At 46.2% G+C, this 24,519-nt stretch overlaps 1 protein-coding gene across 2 annotated transcripts in view; it reads right to left on the bottom strand.

Moving 5' to 3' along the window:
• Window positions 1–24,519, bottom strand: part of Pgm1 (phosphoglucomutase 1) — a 62,711-nt gene that overhangs the window by 27,993 nt on the left and 10,199 nt on the right. The window contains exons 1-2 of one of the 2 annotated variants that reach the window (XM_028870248.2): window positions 6,229–6,871; window positions 153–315 (exon numbers count right to left, since the gene is read on the bottom strand). In XM_028870248.2, the coding sequence (XP_028726081.1) occupies window positions 153–315; window positions 6,229–6,528 (463 nt within the window). In that variant the 5' untranslated portion in view covers window positions 6,529–6,871. Of the gene's footprint in view, window positions 1–152; window positions 316–6,228; window positions 6,872–24,519 lie in introns of those variants that run through there. The other variant, XM_028870247.2, reaches the window with a different exon arrangement.

The raw sequence follows: 24,519 nt of genomic DNA, 5'->3' as shown, positions 1-24,519 counted from the left end.
GGCACAGTAGAGTAAGAAGTACTTCACCATCTCTGAAGGGAAGCAAAGCCCCTTCTTAGGGTGAGAATCAGAGCCCAGGCTTTCCAGTGCTTCAGGTACTAGCTTATCCAACTGAATATGTACCTGGCTGTCCTCAAAATGAGAATACTCACCTCCATTAGAAATGTTGAATTTAATCCCAAAATCTCCATTGGGCCCTCCTGGATTGTGGCTGGCCGTCAGAATGATCCCACCAATGGCTTTGATTTTTCGGATGATGCAGGATACAGCAGGAGTGGAGAGGATGCCATTCTGTCCAATAACCAGGCGACCAATCTAGGAGAAGAAATCCAGAACGCATAAATCCAAAGCTACCACAAAGAAATTCTAGGACAAGAAGAAAATGGAGCATGAAACCCTGTTGGACCAGCAAAGATATTTTCTTAAGAAAACATTGGCATTTTGGATGACTCCACCACATTACTAGAATCAAAGCCACTTCTCTTAATTTCTTCTCTCTCTCTCTTTCTTTCTCTCTCCCTTCCTTTCCCTTCCCTTCCCTTTTCCTTCCTCCCTCCCTTCCTTCCTTCCTTCCTTTCTTTCTAATATGGAACTTTGTAGCTTTGGAGTAGTGTGCTGGGGTGTTGTAAGGCTATGGGAAGAAAGCAAGCATGTGTGTAATAGTCTATCTAGGTCAGGATCTCAGGGTGGATGTACTGAAGGATTGTGAGAAAGCCTGAATTTTTATTCAACTCCATCGTATTTTCAATCAACAATGAGATAAAGAATACAGGCTTAACTAGTTAAAGGAATTCTAACCTAAGAAAAGGCTTTTGCAATTAAGACCCTTAAAAAGCAAAAGGATTGTACATGATGTCAAGAATGTCAAAATGAATTTTAAAAATTTATCTTTCCAGGCACGCGTGGCATTTTTTCTAGTAGGATTCCTCACGATACATCATGTTAGGGTATAGACTGATTACCTCCTGAGCCTACAAGAATATGAATGGTTGCTGAGGAAACTGGTCAGACCCTTCTACACAAAAGGGACACTGGGACTTTTTGCTGTGTTCCTGACTCACTTTGCTGCATCTCCCACAGATGTTATCAGCCCAGCTCTGGAAACTTCCCTTGCTAAAACGAAGCCTGTTTCAACATGTCGCAAGTTGGAAAGACGTTAGCTCAGCTCCTCTGACATCCATCCCTGCAAGAGGTGGGACTGTTGCATTAAAAACACTTAGAACATGAGGAGTCTGTGCCAGCTCCATTCACTATTCTGAAAGAAGAGAGGATCAGGAATGCCTTTTGCTTTTGCTTTTCTGTTAGGTGTTTTTGTTTTTTGATAGTGGAGATGACTTGGGGGTGGAGGATGTATTTCCTTTTTTAAAAATTATTTTTTTATTTTTAATTGTGTGTGTGTGTGTGTGTGTGTGTGTGTGTGTGTGTGGGCGCGCGCCCATGCCTGTGTGTGGGTACATGTGCCTGTGTGAGAGTATGTGCACATGAATGCAGATGTACACAGAGCCCAGAGGTGTCAGATTTCCTTGAGCTGCAGTTATAGGAGGCTATGAGCTACCCAGTATGGGTGCTGGGAACCTAACTTGGGTCCTCTGCCAGCAGAGTACACAGTCTTAACCACTGAGCCATCTCTCCAGCCCAGAAGATGTATTTCTAATGTGAAAAATGCCACGAGATACCTGGATTTGTTGGAGAATATGCGGGGAAGTCTTAACTTTGTAGCTCCCATCTGCGCTTACATGTCACTCAAAACTTGACTCCCTTATGATACAGCCCTTCCCCATTACCAAACTCTTACAGAAAGCAGCCATTTCTTTCTCCTAATTCTCATGTCTTTCTCTAACAAAGAGGAGCCTGTAGAAGGTTGACCACTGCATCCCATGGCACTTTTGGCCCCTGAAAGTGAATTTGTTCCTCCCAGGTGACATTGCCAAAGCTGTCCCAATCCTAAGGTCTCTTCCTTCTGGTAAGTACTTATGGGAAAGAACTACAACCACAGCCGGACTAATGACAGGAGCGTGTCACACAGCACGTTAGCTGTGTCTGGGAAGGAGAGGGGGGTGGAGCATCTCACCCTCCTGGGGTTTCTTTATGTGACTATTTTAGAAATAAAGCCAGGAATCGGGTAGTTCTGGATTTCTCTAAGAAGAACGTGGGAGTGGTGATTTGAGAATCATTGTTTGAATCATCTGAAATTGTCTTTTCATGGCTGAACACACCAACTTGTACTTGGATTTTATATGTATTTTGGTATGGAAAGAGGGTCGGACAAAGAGTAAGCTGTACCAGGCAAATCACCCTTCATCCCACCAGTCCTTAAGCTGAGATCTGTGGTCAGCCAGGACTGCAAGTGAAGGGACTGTGTGACAGCTAAGAGTGACAGCTGAAACAGAAGCAAGGAAACCCAGGGCTGCTTCTCTGAAGGGCTGAAGGCTCTAAAGCAGGTGCCTGTGGACCACCTCGGCCCCACCAGGGAAGGCAGCGCTGTGACCTCATCCTTAAAGATGCCTGTACCACCGCCACCGCCACTCACTCCACCTCCCACCAAGCCTTCCTGGCTCCACCAGCAGGAATCCCACCAGGAAGTTCATCCCACTGACCCTTAGACACGACTCTGTCCTTCTGCTAAAAACAGATCCCTATTGCACACAATCCCAAATTCCTCCCCCCACCCCCACCCCCGGCATAGCCCTGGAGACCAGGAAGCAGGACTCAGATGCTCACAGGCCATAGTTCGTAACAGCATCACTCACAAGAGCCAAAGGGGAAAAGAACCCAAACATCCTGCGCAAGAAGAAAGGACAGACACACAATGCATCGCACATGTACAGAATGGAGTATTACTCCGCCTTGAAGTAGAAAGAAGTAAGATGGAAGGGTGCTGCACAGTGAATGAGTGGGTGGGGGAGTAAAAAAGTGGGGACGAAGCAGATTAAAGAAGGAATCCCCGTCACACGTTACATTATGGATGAACCCTGAGGACATCACAGGGACAGATAGATAATGCACGATTCCACTTCCATGAGGTCTCTAAAGCATCCAACCCACAGAAAGAGAAAGGGGAATGGACCCTGAAAGCATTCTTAAGATGTGCTGCAGCAGTGTGAATACAGCTGACACTATGGAACCACACAACTGGAATGACTACGCCAGTGGGTGGTGCTATGTTTTAACGGGCAGTCAAGTTGCTTTTTAAAATTGGTGACTAGACTCAAAGATGACATTGCTATCTACACACAAGGAAGTGATTGGAAGATCATCTGTAGGATCGATATTCATTTTTTATTTTCTATTTTGAGACAGTGTCTTGCTATATATCCCAGGCTAGCCACAAATTCACAATCATTCTGCTTTAGCCTCCCAAATGCTGAAATTACAGGTTCTGACAACCATGCCTGGCTATAAATCTTTTTAAAACTCAAGGAGAAGGGAGTGAAATTCTGACCCATGCTCCAGCATGATGGGTCTTGAAAACATTATGTTACTTGAAATAGGCTGGACACAAAAAGACAAGAACTGAACATTACTTACATGAGGGATCCAGGACAGGTAAATGTACAGAGGCAGGAGGTAGCATCAGAGCTACCAGAGGCTGGGGAAAGCGGGTGTGGGAGCAACTAATGGGTAAGGAGCTTCTGTTTGGGATGATGAAAACGTTCTGGTGACGGATAATGATGGTTGCACAGCATTATAAATGCCACTGGAAATGCTTAAAATGATAAACCTGATGTTGTACGTTACCTTCCCTAGTAAAGGGAAAATGCAGCTTGGGGGCTCATGTTTCATTAAAAAGGAGGAGGAAGATACCCCCTCATTTTCTTTGTCCTGCTAGCTACAAGCACAGTCCTTTCATTTAACCTCCGAACTTTTTCCAAGTTCAAAGCGCTGGGTACAAAGTGAGATGCCAACAATCTACATGGGGCCCACCAAAACCTCATTTTTTACATTAAAATGTCCAGTAAAAGTAGACCACTCCATGCAAATGAGAACAAAAAGAAACTGCTAATGAAGTCTAATTATATTTTATACTTCACAGATACACCATATACAGAAAAGAAGTATACAGACACACCAGTATACAGGAAGGGAAAGATGGCAGGCTCTTTTTAGTTTAGTGCACTAAAAAGTCCTCCACAAACCAGTCCAGGGAGGGGGTGGTGGCCACTGACAATGCTGAGAAACAGTCTTTGCTAAAATCCACAGTAATAACTATCTTTCCTTTAGATTTTCTGCATCCTACCACAACCGGAGATGTTAAAGCCATCAGAATGTGGGCTATGCTAAAAAAGGAAGAAACTAAGCGAGGTTTGTAGAGTTTCATGGTTTTTATCAGATTAAAGCATTTTATCAGTCCACTAAATGTCTTTACAGTGATTCAGCCAGCCAGCACGACTGCTTTCAATGCAATGCTATTTTTAATAAGGAATGCCCTTGAAAATATTGCTCAAGCTGTCATAGCCTTAACAAATAGGCAGTTACCATATTTAATCAATTATTATCTCTGAAATGTATTATTTACCAAACCTTCAGACAGTCAATCAGAGAGAGTCTGTAGGGTCTGCCTGAATTACCCATCCCCACCACCTCTTCCACATCCTTCAGCTCCACACCAAAAAAACTTTAATGAAGCTGAATCTATCAGAGCAAAGGGGACAGTGTACCCGATCCACTCAACAGCCTAGATATATGGAGAAATAATGTTCCATTCGTCCCTCTCAAAAGATTAAAGCATCTTTAATACCATTCCCTGTGCAGCGCTCCTCAAAGATGAAATTTACGGCATGTCACATTTTGTCTTAAAAATGTGTATGCTTCATAATAATTTCAAATTGGAGTTCTTTATCAGCAATTTTTACATGCCAGGCATTCAGATTCTGAACCTGAGGTTCAAAGGAAACCCCACCCTGTAGACAATAGTTTATAGCACATCTAAGTTGACTCTGGTGGCTTGCCTTTTGCTGCTGTTTGCTTTGCCAACACCTGCTTGGCACATTGTTAAGACTGCCTGACAACGAATGCCCGGCACATTTAACTGCCGTGCTAAATACTATGCTCTTCGGACCAGAATTTCTTCAAAAAAAAAAAAAAAATACAATAAATGTTAAACGTTTGTAGCTAGTAAAGGAATGTGTGCTCCAAATTTTAGCTTAGTATTATTTAAAGCACCCCCCCCCAACACACACACACAAACATTGGTTTTGGGGCCCCAGAGGAATCTGCAGAACAAAACCAGCCATGTCCTGACATGCACCTTCCTGTAGGAGTGGACTAGAAAGCTGTTCCACTATCAAGAGCAGGGGGTTCGCCATTTTACTTCTCACTAGCTTCACCTGGCCAACGTGTACCCATGATGCAACACTTTGGCATAGCCTACTTACATTACTGCCGTACAGGAGCTGTTATCTCTACCTTGTTGCAGAAATTCACCCGCACACAGGGCTTGTTTGTGTCTGAGGTCATTATAGCAGATCTTTCTGTAACGGTCCTCCCTGAAGGCTCACGCCTAACATCCAAACCACACCACACCCCATCCCACCCTACCCTACCCCACCATCGAGTACTTTTACCTGACTACCAAGATCCACAAACAACAGTATGCCCTGCCTTTGCCAAATTTTCTTTGACAAGTTTTCCTGTTTGACTGAACTTCAACAAGGAAGCCTTTGAACATGCACTCACGACAGCTCTCCTTGGACATGGGCAATTCTAGAAGCTAGCTAGCAAGCACTCACAAAAGGGTAGGGCCAGGAATACATTTTATATATCTACAGAGCAACAGGTACTTTCCAAGCTACAGAACTGAGCACAACACATACAAAGCTGAACTGAATTCCCAGATACCCATGTCACTGCTGTAATTCTGGAATATTGTCACAACATTCGATCTTTGAGGTCACAATGAAATTAAGTGGGGAGACGGGGAGCTGGAGAGACAGCTCATCAGTTAAAGAGCACTCACTGGCTGTGCTTCCAGAGGACCCAGGTTCCATTCCCAGCATCCACATGGGAGCTCACAACTGTCTGTAACTTCAGTTTCAGAAGACCCGACACCCACGGCAAAACACCAATGCACATAAAATAAAAATAAATGAATTTTTTAAAAAAAGAAATTAAGTGGGTGTTAGAACTGAGGTGTAGATCATACACACCTCTACGTATTTGAGTTATTTCTGCAGAATTGGAAGGTTACTTGGAAGGCCAGAGACACAGTAATACTTATTGCATACCAACCCCATTGGCAGCTGCCATCTGCACTATGGTTTCTATTGCTGAGTTATTAAAATACCGCCCATCTCCACCGACCACTAGTGATGATCCCTGGCGATCTTTTAGGTCCATGGAAAAGAAGATGCTCTGAATGAAATTCTCCAGATAGCAAGGCTTTGCCTCAAAGCAATAGGTGCTCTTCCGTAATCCACTTGTTCCCGGCCTCTGGTCATGGTAGGGAGCTGTGGCAAAAGTCAGCAGTGGGAGAGGACCCTCTTCTGTTCTCCTGAATGTCCCAGAAATCCATTCTTCAAAATCACTCATCTTTCATACCCACCACTTGGCTCGGTGAGGGTATCCAGAAAGTAGATGACGGTCCCCCAAATTGTCTATCCGACCTGAAGGTGCCACAGTGTCCGACAAGTCAATAACACAGTTTGTTCCTGGATCATCACTCTCAGTGAGAAAACCTGGTTATACTCCCTTATGGTAGTTGTCTCTTGAGAAAAAGTTATGGGCCACACACCCATTTATACCCCCACACAAAGCAGATCTTCAAAGTCGTTCTGATGAAGATCCTTCTGCCCACACACTCATGAAGCGGAACCCCCTTAGATTACTTTTGCCTCCTTTCTCTGTGAGGGCAGAGCACTGCCGAGTGCCGCCTTCAGCAGACTCTGGTTTCGGACAGCAGACAGCTGCCAGCCTACTCTTGAAGCCAAGGTTAGGATGGAATAACTACAGTCCCCCACAGCAGGTGAGGACAAGACACTTGGTGCGGCTCTCGCTGTTCCTGCTGCCCCTTGAGCTGGAGCCTCTGGGCCATCTGCAGCTAAAGTTGCTTGGAACCACTGAGCATATTAAAGGTCAAGCTTAAAATGGAAGAGAGGGGTAGCTTTCAGTTACCTCTGGTCTCTTCGTCTCGCTGTCATTCTGATACCCACAGGATTAGCCTTCCCTAGGGACAATCCTAGGTGGGAGGGGAATAATCGTCCAACAGAACAGATTTGCTCACTGGCCTCTAAGAAGTTAAAGAGGCCTGGAGTACAGCTTAGTGGGAATGTGCTTTTCAGCATGGGCAAGGCCTAGGGGTCATCTCCAGCACTGGGGGTAAAATTAATTTAGTAAGAGTATCCACCGACCAACAGTTTGACTGTCCCCTTAAATTTAGAGAAAAATAACTCCAAGGATCTACAAAATCCTCGAGAAATCCAGAACAAGGAAGGGTTGATACATGTATTTTCCTCAGAGAATGAGGCTGGAGCAGTTACTAGTAATTAGACAAGTATGAGGACCATACGATTACTTATTTTAAATAGGGTCTCAATCGGTAGCTCAGACTGGTCTTGAACTTGCCATGGAGCTCACCCAGCACAGGACCAGCAGAGCTTCTGGCACGTGAGCCCGATCCCCTTCATGTAACAAATGAGGCCACACTTCTCAGCCCGACACCTGGAGTACCATCGGGTCTGCCGGATCGTATGGTCCAAATGGTAGAGTAGCCTGTAACGCAGCCTGGACCTGTTGAAGAGCTTTCTCCAGTTCCAGGCCCCACTCAAAGCTAGCAGCTCACCAAGTCCCTAGGTGTACAGGCCAGAGTAACACACCCAAGTGAGGCATGTGCTCTCCCCAGAATCCAAACAGGCTTCTTTCTTTCTTGGTAGTAGGAGGGGACAGGTGTAGCCATTTATTCCTTCACCTTAGAAGGAATACCTCTGCATACCCTCCACCACTGGATGCTTAGAGATTTCACTGAGTAGAAGGCCCGTGAATTTTGGTTTGGATTTATTTCCCATCCTCTTGATGCGCGTTATGTGTTACCAACAAGTCCAAAGTGGCTGCTACCTCATCTAATCAGTATAAGGTCATCAATATAGTGGACCAGTGTGATATTTGGTGGGAAAGATGGATGAAAAGGATTCCTTTAAACTAAGTTATGACACAAGGCTGGAGAGTTAATATACCCTTGAGGCAAAACGGTAAAGGTATAACGTTTACCAACTGAAAGCAAAGAAAGAAAATCTTCAGATGTGGCAAAAGCTCACGAGGCACATGTATTAGGCTGAGAACCAGAGAGCCAAAACCCAACCACTTTTTAATAGCTTATTTAGGGCTCCTGTTTGAAAAAATGAAATTCTTTGTAATTAATTTTACAAGCAAGCTTATTTTATTCGTGGCTATATACCATGACTTTCTTTTTTACTTATTACAAGTAGATTTTTTTAATTCATCTATTTTAAGTTCTGTGCCAAGTTCACCTTCATTTCTTATAGCCTTGCAAATTAGACCAACATGTGTGTCTTGGCATATGCAACCAGAGAATTAGATTTATGAAATATTATTCCAGCAATCTCTTCACTGGACTAACAGAGCAGCCACCCAAGGCACTGTGGACCTCCTAATGAGATCTCAATGTCTCAGGGCACATTCAGGAGCACAAGGGCCTAAGGGTGCTTGGGCATACCCACCCAGGCTCTCTGCCCACCTAGCACATTATATCCAGCATGTTCTCTCCTCCTGCTGGGCCACTTGCTGGTGAAGTGCTTTCTAAAGCTGAAATTCCAAAAGTATAAGTTTAGGTAACTGCATATGCCCAGTCTGGTATTTATCAATACACAAAGGAAACCTAAAGGACACATGGTAGATGCTTACTGTAGAAAAGCTTCCGTTGAGAGAGAGAGAGAGAGAGAGAGAGAGAGAGAGAGAGAGAGAGAGAGAGAGAGAGAACAAGTCGTAATTTTACAGACACCATAGAACTCAACCTCATATAAAAACATTACCAGAAGCAGCAGTGTTAGATGGACTGTGACGTGGGGTAGAAGGAAGAGGCATTAAAAACATTAAGCTCCCTGAGCCGCCCGGACTAAGTGGAGCCACTATTAGGAAACTCATCTGTTTCAGCTCTCCAGCAAAGGTTGAACTTCATCTTCAGAAACGCCACTGTCGAGCAGAGCGAACCCAATTTGGCCTAATGAATTCGCCTGCGTTGCCAGTACTCCTTCACAATGACACAGATTACATTTAAACCATGTGGGGGATGTAAGGATTGCTCCCTTCGGACAAGGAACTTTCATACCGGTCGGGGGCCCATCAATTTCACAGTGGCAGAGTTATGAACCCCTTCACTCCTGGCCTCCCAAAGATTCGGATCCCTTTCTCATCAGCAAGCTGGAAACCTCTCTCTCTCTCTTTCCTTCCCTACCTTCATTTCTTTCCCCATCTCTCTGCCCTCTTCTTTCTTTTCATTAACACATATATTTATTGGATGGCTAACTACTATGTCCATGCCCTATACAAACACATACACAGAATTCAGTTTTAGGAAATGTCACAGAAGTGGGCCTAAGGGACAGAAGTGCTAACCCTGATTCGGGTACAAAGCCTAGGAAGCCAACTACTCATTCAGCTAAAAGCAACAGGGTGTGTATACAACTACTGGCCCACAATGCTCTACTCTTGCCATGGCCCCAAATGCATACCATTAAGAGCCTGGAGTGTTGGTGCGCAGCAGTGGGAAAAGCCCATTCATTTCACCAGCCAGCCCAGGCTCAGCACTGCAGTACATGAAGTGCACAGGATTAGGATACAGGTACAACCGCGCCCCGAATCTATGACTCTAAAAGGTGCGAGACTACACTCAGGAACAGGTAATTTAATTGAACTGAGCCTGCAGAATGCAGGTAGCTCTCAATCAAATCAAAATTATGAACACACCCAGTATTGTCCATAACAAGAAGCCGTGACAAAAGGCCAGCCCCTCCCTCCTCCAAGCCTCAGTTTACCTCTAAAGTGAGACCCTAACTCTTGCCTCACTCACAAGAACAAAGATCAATCACCGTCCTCCTGAAGGTTGAGGCAAGCCTGTCAACTAGGAAATGATGTAAAGATACCAATTACTGTTTTTTCATATTCCGCGTGGGGGTAGGGACAGAAACATGGGTGAGTGTGTCTCTGTTGAAAAGAAGTCACATTAGAAGAAGCACTGGTAGTGTGGTGGCCAATATACTGTCCTGGGGAAGCACTAACAGAGCTGGGGCTCTGAGCAGTAGCAATGCCAACATGAGCCTAGAAAAACACCTGGGGCAAGACATGGAGTCATGTGAGCCACGGAAGGTCTACCTTTGTAGGTATCAGAGAACTGTAAGAAATTTAGGTAGGAAGGACATAAAGCAGCATGTTTTGGGGATATGCGACTAGCTAGCAATAGTGTATGAAAGAGCTTTCGGAAAGATAAACCGGACAAAGATTATCCAAGACTGGTAAATTCCAGCTGGTAGACCAAGGCTAGCCCACCACACAAGGCTGGTAAAAGCATTCCTTCCTTAGCTGGGGTGGCTTTGAAGATCCTTGTGGATATACTCTGCCTAGCACTGAGCCCCGCTGGCCATCTGAATACACCTGTGCCAGCCAGCGTCTAGGGACTTCTATCCTCCAACAAGAAGAGATTTCCTAAACAACTTTCCTTCTGACCCTTTCTCCATGCCTGACCATCTATTTATTCTCTCTCTTCTCTGAGAACTACCTCCTACCCTGCCCAGAAGACACTGACTCCAATCCTTGATAGCCAGGGGTACAGAGCTGAACGAACCACTCATGTCTTCAGGCAATGGACTCCAGAACTGGGACTTTAAAGTCTCCTAATCAGAGCCAGTTAGTTCTTTAACCAGAGATGCTGTGGTGGTTTGAATGAATGAATGAATGAATGGCCCCCATAGGCTCAAAGGGAGTGGTACTCTTGGGAGGTGTGGCTTTGTTGGAGTGGGTGTGGCCTTGTTGGAGGAAGTGTGTCCCTGGGTGGGCTTTGAGGTCTCAGAAGCTCAAGCCAGGCCCAGTGGCTCACCCTGTCCTCCTGCTGCCTATGGATCCAGATGTAGAACTCTCAGCTACCTCTCCAGCACCATGTACTACACAAGCAGGATCTGGTAGCACAAGGCTGGAATTCCTGCAGTTGGAGATGGAGGCAGAAGGATCAGAAACCTAATGCCATCCTTAACTATATAGACCAGGATGAACTACATGAGAACCTGTTTCATAAAAAAGAAAAGTTCTAAAAGTCAATAAAGGAAAGTATATAAAATGTTCATCACAATGCTTGGCCACAGAGAACCTACTTAGCAAACAGGATCCAAACACTGCATGGCCAGTGCAGAACCTGCGGAGTCGAAGGCTAACCTTGTGCATTGAGCTCTAAAGCAGCTGGTTAGTGCCGCAGCCACCAGTGTCTGCTGCCGCCTTTATTAGATCGTAGAAGAACTTGAATGTTTTCAGTGCTGTTTGTCAGACAAAGACTTTTTGACAAATGAATCCACAGAGGGAGACGATCATGAAGCAGAGGGCCTGAGATACAGAGAGAGAGGAAACAGAACTGTTGCCGGGATCCCCCTCCATCCACTGCGAGGCCCAGCAGCCCCAGCTCCCAGCAGCCTGCAGCAGCCTGGTGTGGTCATCACGGTTGCTCAGTGGAATTTCTAGCTGATCACTAACAACGACCTATATCTCCCCAGTGTGGATGGGGCTCTGTGATGCTGGACCTGTTGGCTAGTCTGATTCTGAATCCAAGAAGACAGGAAGAGAGGAGAGGCAACTCTGTCCCCTCCTCCTTTGAGAACTCTTTGGTAGAGGTGAGAACATCTGTCAAAAGCTGAAGGAAACGTTGCTCACTAGGAACCTGCACCAGAACTGTGTGCTCAGGAGGGAGAACATGGCCAGCAGTGCCACCCTGCAGGGACGCCACTCTTAGTTGGTGGAGCTGAACTCAAACTCTCCATCAAAAAGATGTACCAGGTCTTTGCTTTCTTTCTTTTTTCCTTTTTTTTTTTTTTGTTTGTTTGTTTTGTTTTTCAAGACAGGGTTTCTCTGTGTACTACTGGCTGTCCTGTAACTTGCTCTGTATAGACCAGGCTGGCCTTGAACTCACAGAGATCCACCTGCCCCTGCCTCCCCAGTATTGGGATTAAAGGTGTGCACCACCACTGCCCGGCAGGTCTTTACTTTTTAAATAACATACATGTGAGGAAAATGTCTGTTTTTATCAGAAACAATTAATATTCAACCATGGAGCAACTAATAGGGCTCACAGAAAGTTTTCATACAGATCTTTTCTTTTCTTTTTGGATTATTCTCAAGGAAATTCTCACTTAAGTACATTAAGAGTATTCATGGGAGCTAACAGAACTTTCCACATTCTGGGTATTACCTGGAGTTAAGTATTAAAATCCCTTGATGAAAAGGGGTCAAGTTCCAAAGCTTCCCATCATGAAATAATAAATGTTAAGGAGCACTATGTGCATGCATTAAATCACACTGTGACAATAAGGATATGCAATTATTATGAATCCACTGAAAACAGAAGAGACCCACCACCACCAAAAGAAAAGTCTGGCTACAGAATGGTTTATTTTCAAATCATTCATGGTTTTGTGTTTCCCTCTTGTGGTGGGAAACAGAAAAATCAGGCAGAATTCACAGTAGCCTGGGGCCTGGGGATTTTCTCCTTTCCAGTACTGCTGCCTTGTCCCTTTCACGGGGCCCCACAAATCATTAAGATGTGGCAGAACTCCTGGGATCGTAACCTGAAGAGAGAAAGTGTCACTCGAGGACAGTCTCGTGCTTACACACAGCCAGCTTTGAAACAAGGTGGCTCCAAAGAAAGGAGGATGCCTTTCAGTGGGGATGTTTACTAAGTAAGGGAGCGAAACTCCCCTGAGGAAGTTTACAAAAATAAGGAAAGTCTACGAGTGCTTATCACACCTGCCTGGCCATACACCAACAAAAATCAAGAGAGATGGAGAAAGTCTGACCTCACCCTTCTAATGCATCTCCTGGTATGAGCCAGGTAGAAGAGAAGCAATTGTTTATGGGATAAACACTGATTCAACTTCTTTGTGTGCCCAGGCACTGGGGGAGGAGCCCACAGAGTGGGGGGAACAAACACGGAGGAAGGAAAATGCAAATGGGAAAGGAACATAGAGGAAGAGAGAACCAAGCCCAGCCTTTGCTCTACCCAGAGGGCTTTGCATCGGATCAGGCTGGGTCCAGCCCTGGTTTTGCCTTCTTCTGGCTGTGTACAATCTCTCTGATGTTATTTGTAAAACAGGGACAATGATGCATGCCTGTAATACCAGCACTCAACAGGTTAACACTGAGGAATCACCTTTAATTTGACCAGCCTGGACAAACTGAGTTTGAGGCCAGCATGGGCTATGTGAGATATTGTCTCAAAATAAAGCAAACAAATTTCTGGAGGGGGCAGCATCTGTGGTGGTTTGAATGAGAATGGCCCCCATGGGCTCATATGTTTGAATACGTTGTCCCCAGGTGACAGAACTGTTTGGGAAGGATTAGGAGGTGTGGCCTTACTGGAGGAGGTGTGTCACTGGGGATGGGCTTTAAGGTTTCAAAAGTCTATGCCTAGTACTTGTGGACCAGGATGTAAGTTTCAACTACTGCTCCGGTGCCATGCCTACCTACTTGCTGCCAAGCTCCCCACCATGATAGTCAGGGACTTACCCTCTGAAACTGTTAAGTACCCAATAAACTCTTTCTTCTAGAAGTTGCCTTGGTCATGGTGTCTTATCACAGCAATAGAAATAACAACAACAACAATAATAATGAAGAAGACAGCACTCTTACTTGAACGACTTCTCTTGGACATAATTAGCGAGCATAAGGCTTGCTTAGGGGCTACCCTCTTTGAGGACCATCTGCTTTGAGGATTTCAGTGCAGTGGAAAGGGCTCCAATTCTAACTCTTCACAGGCTTCAGAGCTTCAGGAGTATTGAGGGAATCAATCTGGTTCCTCACCTATCGCACAGCAGCCCAACAGCTATTTCTTTCAAGCTGTTGGGATCAAAAGAACTCATGTGAAGTGCTTAGTGCTGTGACTAATAGTACATGCAGGCTTTCTTGCAGACTTAATAACAATCCCATGGTGTGGGTGTTCTCACTACTCCCACATTACAGATGAGGAAATTGAAGTCTTATTGCATTAGGTCAGGCACTAAATCTAATCAGTGGCTGGCATATTTATAAGGAGAGGATGATTTGAAGACAGAGACAGACACCACAGGACAGAGACAGAGAATGGGAGTCGTGCCACAGCACCAAGTGATGGGAGCTGGGATGGAGCAAGGGCAGAGTCTTCTCTAGGTCCTCAAGAGCATGGGCTTGGGATGCCACCAGAGGAGAAGAGTGCCTGCCTAGCACATGTGAGGGCCTAGGTTTGGAGGAGGAGGAGGAAAAGTGGGGGAGGAAGAAAGAGCAGACCCTTAGGGCCGCTACTTTGATTTCGGAATTTCAAACCTTTGAAACTACCAGAGTGTGTGTCCATTTTCTTAAGCAACTAAGTGTGGCACCTTGTTCTGGAAACCCTGGGAAACTGACATGACAAGTTAGCAGTAATTTAAAATGACGTGTCCTATTCTGGAGCAGGTGAGCTCTCTGCAGTAGGGTGAGCAGTCTGAGTGAAGACACTCTGGGGTTCCCCCAGCCCCATCCCGTGTACCTTTTCTTTGCCCCAGGGGCTTGCTCCTCATCACCAAGTATCAGCCTGGATGATGGCTCAGGATATAAAAGTAAGCTTCCTCTTTTACTGAGTGATAAGGAGAGGAAAGGCACTTCACTGTGTCTTACCTCTGTACTCAGAACAGTCAAATTCCTGGGTGATTGAACTACTGACATGAAAGCATCAAATGCCCTCTGAGACTGAGGTGCTGATGATGGGGTGCCTCTTGCTAGAGAGTCAGTCTCCCCTTCTCAGCAGAGCCATAACTATGCAACTGCTTCTCCGCTACCACAGAGCGCTCAGGCATCTGCAGAGGGCATCCTGCCTGAGAAGTGGCACACAAGAGGTTTCTAGAGCAAACCGGACTTGCATAGTAACAACTGAGAAACGACGAGAAACTGTAGTGGGGAGGAGAGAGTAACTGGTTGGTCTGTGTGGTTCAGACAGGAAGCCTGCCTGCCCTGCTCCTGAGCAGAGCTCCAGGGATCACAGGCAGAAATGGCAAGGGGCCGTCATGGTTCCTTTCATGGGTAAGGCAGAAAAACAGTGAACTGGACAGAGGACCCTAAACCAAACTAGAGAAAAAGAGGGTCCTGGCAGACATGGTGTCCCACTAGGTGTGTCAACAATGTCAGAGAAATCCTGGTATAGTGGTATATATCTGAAATACCAGCACTTGGTAGTTAGAGGCAGGAGGACTGTCATGAGTGCAAGGACTACATACCAAGTTCCAGGCCAGCCAAGGCTTATAGTAAGACTGTCTCAAAAACAGTAAATGCATATATATTTATATATACATGCATATATACATGTCTCAGAGAGAGCTGTAGGAAAAATAGCTACATTGTATATCTATTTGCAGTGTGGTTTTGCATCTGTAAAATATGTGATTTAAGTAAGTATGTATATCTATTTGCAGTTTACTTTCGCATCTGTACAACATGTAATTTAACTAAGTACTCAAGCTTCTACATATACCAGTCTGGACCATGAACCCAAGTTCCGAGGCCTGCTCCGCTGAAGACATCAGCTGACATGCAGACCTGTTCCATGTCACGGAACCTGTTAGTTAAACAAAGCTACAGGGAACCACTGGCGCCTCGGTGTCCCTGGACAAATACCGTGACCACTTAGAAACGGCCTTTTTGGTTTGCTGACCTAAGTCTCCAGAACTCTTAAAACTCTTCCTTTCCCCTCGGAGGCATGAAGAAATTCCTGGGCTAGGTTGTAGGTTGGCCTGGGTATGAATTAAGGCGGTGAGGCTGCAGAGCAGGGGAAAGTGTGCCACCTTCCGTAGGTGGGCGTGCACACTACTCTAGCCATCATGAATAACTATGGAGGTTCCTCCTCCAAACACTGCCAGGAGAACAGCAGGACCCAATCACCCCACTGCTGTACAAATGCAAGGGAAAAGAGACCAGTCTCATGTTGATTGCAGCCACCATTCAAAAGCCAAGACACAGAGTCAACTGAGTCCACAGTGAATGAACTACAGGGAGACTGTCTCTCTCTCTCTCTCTCTCTCTCTCTCTCACACACACACACACACACACACACACACACACACACACACACACACACACACACACACACTGGACCACTAGCCAATTGAAAAGAAAAGAAAAAATTTCTGTTGTTCATGGCAACATGGATAGCACTGAGTGTCCCTAAAGCACAGCGTGTTATCAAGCACTGGGCTGTGCTGCAGAACCAAGAGACAGAAAACGCCCCTCCGACACTGCTCAAGAAAGGGCCCAGGAACAAGAGGACACATCTGGCACGTCCTACAACTGCCCTCAAATCCTAGTGTGCAGAGCTGCTATGCAAGGCCAAACACTGCCCCTCAGGGACAATTCTGCTTACTTTGGGGCCGCCTGTGGTGAACTTCTGAGACCAGACAGCTGAGTGTCAGACCAAGGACATTTGAAAACCTAGTTAGTCAGAATAGGTTCCCCTCCCACCCTGAGAGCCTGTGCACGAAGCACTGTCTGAGAAAACACCTGTGCTCTGAAATATAAAGGTTAACAGCGTGCAGCATGGTGCTAGGTCACCGGCAAATCTGGTAAGATGTGCAAAGCCAGGAAGGCAGTAACTGCGGCGGGACTCTTGGCGGGTATAACGCGCCTGCATTTCCTACTGAATGCTGACCCCACCCCCGGTGAGCCTGCCCACTTAGGACTCTGTGTAACCTGTGCAAGCAATCTGCCTACATATCATCTTATCCCCTAAACTCATGCTATGATAGATTAATTTCAAAAATAAGTAAAAAGAAATTCAAAGGGCTAGGGCTATAGTTGAGTTGTAGTGTGCTTGTCTAGGATGCAAAAGCGCTGGGTTCAATCCTCAGCACCATCCTTCCTCACACACAAAAAAAGGATTTTGGGGGGGCTGGAGACATCTCTCCAGCTCAGAGGTTAAGAGCACTGGCTGCTTTTCCAAAGGTCCTGAGTTCAATTCCCAGCAACCACATAGTGGCTCACAGCCATCTATAATAATATCTGGTGCCCTCTTCTGGCGTGCAGGCATACATGCAGACAGAACACTGTATAATAAATAAATCTTTGGGAAAAAAAAATCCTTTGGGGGAAAAAAAGATTTTTCAAGTAATATCAGATAATAAATAGTATTCTAGGAATCAAACTCAGGTTTTTCTGACTCTGAAGTCATGCTACAACAAAATACTAAGTTAAAAAAAATCTACATTTTAAAATTTTTATTAGTGTGTGTGAGTGCTTGCATATACATTTGTGTGCAAATGTCGCTTTCAAGTGGAGCTCAGAGGACAACTTGCAGGAATCAGCTCTCTCCTTCCACCCCGTGAGTCCCAGGAATCAAACTCAGGTCGCACAGCTTGTGGGCGAGGCCTTTGCCCGTGAGCCTCCTCCTCCTCAGTCTGGAAGAAGTAACTGTGATAAATATCCCACCGCGGTCCTCAGGATGCCCAAAGTCTGTGCTGTTTCAGTTGCCCTTCAGCTCATCTGAGGTGTTATCACGTGGGCTCTGAGAGGTCTGTTTGGGGCAGGACCGTATCGCCCATGGGGTAACTTGCCTGAATCAAAAGTGCAATTTCAATGACAACTGTTGTAACTTGCACTCAGGTTGCACCCAGAGTTCCTCCATCATTTATGTGCTTATTAACTCGTTCAGTTTCCATAATACTCTCTGTCAGATATCAGACTTGGCCCCTGTTCACAGGTGGGGATTCTGAGCTTTAGAGATGCTAAGCAGAGCTCATAACATTTCACATTAAGTGAAAACTAAGGTGCGAACCAAAGTCCATTCCAACTCATCCCATGAACTACTTCTTTGTTCAATGCAGAGTGCCACCCAGTGGTCTGTCTTCTATTTGGCATTATGTCGGAGGCAGTCCACAGAGGCATTGTGCAGGATGGAGCCCTGAAACCTTGGGTATACTTAAATAGGGCAGCGCTTGCCTCGTGTGAAAAGATATCCTGATCTGGTCCCATCAGAGCAGCAGCAGTGGGGGGAGAGGGGTGATGGGGGTGAGGAGCTTCTCGGGGTTCCCATCCCATTCTAGTTGTTGATTAAATGGTGGTCTCTCCTACCCCCTACTCTTCCCTCAGAACCTGTGATGGATCTTGAGAGCATCTTGGATTACCTAGGGCCCTCAAACCAATGACGAGTGTCCTTATGATACAAAAGAAGAGGATTAAGGGTGTGGCACAATGGTAGACTGCAGACTTGGAGCCTAGAGTTGAATCTCCAGCCTAGAAAGCAGGGTGGGAGAGAAGACAGGCTAACAGAGGTGGCCTCGGGAAGTCAGAAGCAGTGACTAGACACATGCCAGGAACACCTGGACCACCCAAAGTGGAAAGCATCACAGAAAGGTCCTCCCGATACTATTTCTGCTGCTTTTTTTTTTTTTTTTTTTTTTAAGACTTCTGGTTTCCAGACATAGGAGATAATAAATTTCTTTTTTTTTTAAGCCCTCAGCTTGTTGCCATTTGTCTCCGCAGTCACAGGAAACCAACCTACAGTATATTTTTAACTATCCATGGATATGTCCATCTCTCCCGAGAGCACCTGGCCTTACCCATCTGTGTTCTGCCAGACACACAATCACTGGCACACAGGTTTGTTAAATGAATAAATCCATGTGTCTCAGGAGGCTGATAGCAATGTTAGATGCAATTCTGGAAGCTTCCTATCTATGGTATTACATTGACCTGGGCCAGGGAACCACGTCATGCCACAGATCCAGCTCAAGTATCACTCACATGGGCTCAGCCCTCAAATCCAGTGGGGGTCCACGGCTGAGCCTCACAGGGACTAGGGACCATTGCCTGGCCAGGCAAATCTAAGACACACTGTATGGCTGGAGTAGGATGAGACAGCTATGCAGTAGCTGGCAGCAGACATAGAAAACCCTATCTTCGTCACCTCCTCCTCTGTCCTCCAGTGGTCTCGGTATCTGAAATCATTGTAAAATCCTTGGCGTTATCAGAATGTTCTGTTTACTAAATAAATAGTATAGTGCTATTTGAATCACTATGGTGCTTCACAAAGGCCAGTGCAGCCTCACACTAATGCCCAAGCCATGTACCACCTCTCTCGGATGTTCCGTCGGGAAGCTGGCAAGGGTAATATATGTGCCAAGCAGTTTTCTCATGGGTTTGATCACAAAGAGCTGGAGCATAGAGTGTGACCCCCACCTACAGAGGAAGCTCAATCTTCATGACAGGCACCAATACAACTCCCAATACCATCTGAGTGTCCTCTCTACTTACTTCCTATTTGCTTCATTTAAAATCTTCCTTAAATTGTTTTTCATCTTGAGCCACAGAATGAATTTCATGGGGCCATGAAAGGGCTCATAGAGACTTGGAATATAATAATTTTATTACTACCAAATCAAAAGGCCTCCTTTCCCTGTCCTCACCCAGGAATGCTAGCCTCGTTCTATATCCCAAACTCTTTGCTACCGTGGACCAGGTGGGCACTGGCTTAAGGCTTGGAGTTCCGGTTCCTGTGACATAGACCTCATGGGAATCTCTTCTTCATTACGGTCTTGGTATTTAGTCATTTGTTTGGTGTTTTATAAGCAAACCTGTGCACAGCTACAAGGTGCCCACTGAAAGCATGCTTGTGTACTCACCAGAGGGGAAGAGATCTCTGGGACAGACCACACGAGGTGGTAAGCGAACAGCGTGGTCTCTGTGGCAGAACACACAGGAAAGCTGGGCCCCCCTCAGCACGAGCTGTCTTCTAAAAGCCTCTTCATAGGCAGCGTGTGCAAGGTGCACACGGTACCTCACTTCCCACGGCTCTGCCAGAACATACTTCATCTCAACGCCAGCTCTTTCAGTGACCTCAGGGAGCAGCAAGGTCTCCAAATGATGCTCATATGACACTCACTCTCTTAGGGGAAGCTGTCTTTCCTATCTGTGGCACTTTCTTTGAAAGTCCTCAGTCATAACAAATTTCATCCTTTGAGAATAGATTTGAACTTTGGAAAGAGACAAAAAAAATTGGCTGGAGCCATGTCTAATGAATAAAGTAGGTGTTCAAATCTCATTACATCATTTTAAGTGAAAAATGAAGCCTGACTATAAAATAATGTGACTGCTTTTCCTAGGTGGCCCATAAACCAGTGGCCTGAAAAATAATTCCCACAGAGGCATTTCAAAACGCTCTGAGCACTGGGCGCGTGACTGGAGTGAGTACGCGGTCCCAGAGTGGCCACGTGCCAGGGAACAATACGGACTGGGATGTGGAAGCTCAAGTATGTTTGTTAAAAAAGAAATTCGATTGCTTATGCTCATGAGAATGGGGGAGGAGGGGCGGGGAGGTTGTCTCCTGGCAACACTGAAACTGGCCCTCCTGTCCTCGACAGCCTCGTCTCCCCTGGACAGGAAGTGGCAGAGAATAATGCCTCACTCACCTGCAGCAAGCCTTCCTCCCCTTACAGACAGACACAGATAGTACCATGCCCAGGCTGGCCCTGCACGCCCTCAGACACCTCTTTCCCTTACCATAACCTCTTATCACACCTGCTGGTGATGGCTTTGGCATATCGTGCTATCCCATTCATCAGAAGGTCCTTGAGTATGAAGACATCTCCACAGTTCCAGTGTGCAGGACAGTGCACATCACCATGTGGTTGGTTACTGCTGCTGTTCGGGTCTTGAGTGTCCCAAAGGCCCAAGGGCTAAAAGCTTGGTCCCCAACGTGGTACTGGGGAGAGGAAGCAGAACCTTCAAGAGGAAGAGCCTGGGGAGAGGTCTTTCTCTCAGTGGGGGCATGCTCTCAGGAGCCTGGGGACTCCACCCTCCTTCTGCATCTCCTGGCTTGTGATGTAAGGGACATTTGTTCTACCACATGTACCAAGTGTGCCTGCCCTATCTGCCTTCCCACAGACCCGTAAGCAGTGAGTCCGCCTGGCCGCAGACAGGAACCTCTACAACCATTAACCAAAACAAACAGCTTTGCTCTGTAAGTTACTGTCTCTGGCATTTTGCTACAGCAACGAGAAGCTGACTAATAGAGACACTAAGTTCACTGCTCTTGACACAAACGGTTTGCCTCTGCCTCTCATGAAGCTCCTGAAGCTTTACCTGGTGAATGTAGCTTCCCCTGCCTGGTAACCAAAACCAGCCACTAGGTCCACATACAGACATGCAGCAGCCTAAAGTATATAAGTGATTGCCGCAGACTGAAGAAGGCAGGAAGGGTTTCTTTTAGTGTCAAAGACTAGATTGGGATGGTGGTTACACAATTCTGTGAATAAACTAAAAACGATTACCAGGCACTGTGCTGTGTCCCTGTAGCCCCACAACTGGAGACGCTGAGGCATGAGGATTGCTCCTGAGCCCCGCGGTTGGGAGGCCAAACTGGAAAATACCCCAAAATATTAAATGGGATATACTTAAAACGGGTAAGCTGTCCGGGGTGTGAGTTATCTTCCAATAAAGCAATTAATTTTTAAAAGCGTCTCATGACAGGAAGGCTTGTGCCTTGGCCCCTCCCTAAGGTAACGGGTGAATGACTGATAATCAATGAAAACGACTAAGTGACATTCACCACCAGATTTGGAAGAAATGCATAGGGGTGGTGTGAGCTGCTGGTTGATCTTCAAAATTAATTTTACCTTTCATTTAGTTCAATGAATCCCAATATTTCATCTGTCATGTAAGACCCAAAATAAAATGGGTATTTTCCAGCTTCCGTTGGGTTGCCCAACTGTTTTGGTTAGCAGATATGAGCAAATTTGTTCCATGTAATCTTTACTCTACCCTATTGGCTTGAACAAAGGTGGGGTGGGGGCCAGCCATCTAGGACGAGACAGAAAAATAACCAGAGAAGGATGGGCAACAAGAGAAGACACATGAATCCCTTTACAACAAAGAGCCACACACAGCCCTGAACTGCCCAGATGTGCTCCATGACTATAAACGTCTAAATGCTGTGGTCTGGAACTCCGTTATAACAGCCAAACCTATATTCTGACTGATATGAAGTTAAGACTTCTGACCCAAGCAGAATCTAAAATATGTGGCATCTGCATATTTTTTAGGTCATGGCAAGACTGTTACTTCTGCCAGCATGGAACAGACCGCTGGCCAGTGAGGACTGCCACTGCAGGCAGATAGTTAGAAGAACCCTGTGCCTCAAGGCTGTGCAAGGTGTCCCACCATAGGCAGTGGGCTCCAAAAAGCCAGCTCATGCACCAGGGATGGATCCTGATCCCACTGCCAGGGGGCCCCTTAAGCAGATCAAGCTACACAACTGTCACGCTTATGCAGAGGGCTTAGTCCAGTCCCATGGAGGCTCCACAGGTGTTGGTCTAAAGTTCATGAGCTCCCATTAGTTTGGTTTGGTTGACTCCGTAGGTTTCCCCATCATGATCCTGATGCCCTTTGCTCATAGATTCCCTCTACTCTCTCTTTGACAGGACTCCTGGAGCTCAGCCTGGTGCTTGGCTGTGGATCTCTGCATCTGCTTCCATCAGTTACTGGATGAAGGCTCTATGATGACAGTTAGGGTGTTCACTGATCTGATTACTGGGATAAGCTAGCTCAGGCACCCTCTCCACTATTACTAGTAGTCTAAGCTGGGGTCATCCTTGTGGATTCCTGGGAACTTCCCTAGCACCCAGTTTCTCCCTATCCCAATGATGTCTCCCTCTATCATGGTATCTCTTTCATTGCTCTCCCACTCCACCCCTGTTCCAGCTCAATCATCCCATTCCCTTATGTTCTCATCCCCTACCCCCTGCCCTCCATTGGCTCCCCTCATCCCCAGTTTACTCATGGAGATCTCATCTACTTCCCCTCCCCAGGGCAGGGATCCAGTCTCTTCCTTTGCACTAGGCCATAAACAGTATGGACTTCCTCTATCATACCAGAGAACCTACTATGACATACTGCTCTACTGCAGGCCCAAAGTGGTGGGGCCAACGGTCCATCTACTGAAAATTCTCCAAGACTAGTCAAATGAACCTTCCTTCCCCTTTGAAGCTGACTGCACTCGGGCTTTTGTTGCTATAATGGAAAGCTGACTCAAACATGGTAAGAGCAGAAGGGGTGCACAGGGAACCATCTGCAATCAGGCGGGCAAGCACAACCCCACACGCAGGATGGCAAAGTCAGAAGACCACAGGAGGCCGGGCCCAACCTGCTTGCACTAGCCATCCCAAGAAAGAAAAACTTCTATCTTGTTTAATTCGCTACTATTAAGTCTCTGTTACCATAGTTCAACCTCTATAGTCATACAAATGATCTGGATTACCATATAGACTGCATAGTATACACCATGTTCACTTGGGAGGCCACCTCAAAGTGTCAGCCTCCAGAGCAGCCAAACTGAGCTACTGGAGGTGCGGGGAGCATTGTTGGGATGATCTAACAGATTTCTAACAGAAGGCAGGCAAAAAGCCCCAAAGCCATCATGCTCCAACTTGCCTGTGCTGAATTACAGTCCAGAGGCTTCCCACATGTGCAAGCAGGGCAGCAGCAAGAGTGTGCAGTGCAGTCACACTGCACAAGTGTTTCCCTTGCAGGAAGTTAGCTAGCTACACTAACACAGAGACAGAGAGGATGAGGAAGATTTAAACAGCATGGGCAATTCTGCCACCATTTCACTCACAGACCATAAGCCCTCGCTCGGTCCTGGTCCCTACACAGCTCTGAGTGTTTCCCTGGTCTTGTTTTCCTCTCCAGCTGAATAGACTGGATGCATGGTTTCCTACATACCTGTGCAAAGGACTGAAGGGTGACTTGGATATACTGAAGTGCCACCTTCCACTCTAACTTGGAACATACCCTGGTGTACACATAACCTCCCATACACACTGGATGCGATTACTGTCACCACCGACCGGGGACGCTGAGTTTCCATTTTTTTACAGGGACCATTGAGTGGAGAAGCTATTTGTGGTTTAATCTTTCTTCCACACTATGATTCCCAAACTGGTTTTGATTCAACCCAGGAGTGGGAAAAATGGCTTTGACCCAAAGGCTCAGAACTTCTCTCCCTCGGGGTGCCCACGTCTTCCCTGTTTAAAGTCACTTAGGCTGGCTTTGCATCTCAACCACCCCCAGGGGGAACCTGGCATGTAGAACACTGTCCTGGGCTCCTGTTGCTCCCTCCGTGACCCCACCCATTGGTGACCTGGGAGGAAAATACATCTTGTGCTGAGTCAACTTTGTTCAAAGCAGCCAAACACAAACCCAAGCATTCCCTGCCAGAGGAAGCTGTGTCGAGTATCTTACAGGGAAACAGATCTCACTTCTCATGTGACATTAGATAGTGGAACAGAAGAAAGCATCTAAATTTGGAAAGATGGTTCTCTA

This window comes from Peromyscus leucopus, chromosome 2 (assembly GCF_004664715.2).
Source record: "Peromyscus leucopus breed LL Stock chromosome 2, UCI_PerLeu_2.1, whole genome shotgun sequence".
NCBI classification, from domain to species: domain Eukaryota; kingdom Metazoa; phylum Chordata; class Mammalia; order Rodentia; family Cricetidae; genus Peromyscus; species Peromyscus leucopus.
The sequence above is the reverse complement of the archived record's forward strand: the minus strand, read 5'-3'. Positions and strand labels throughout refer to the sequence as shown.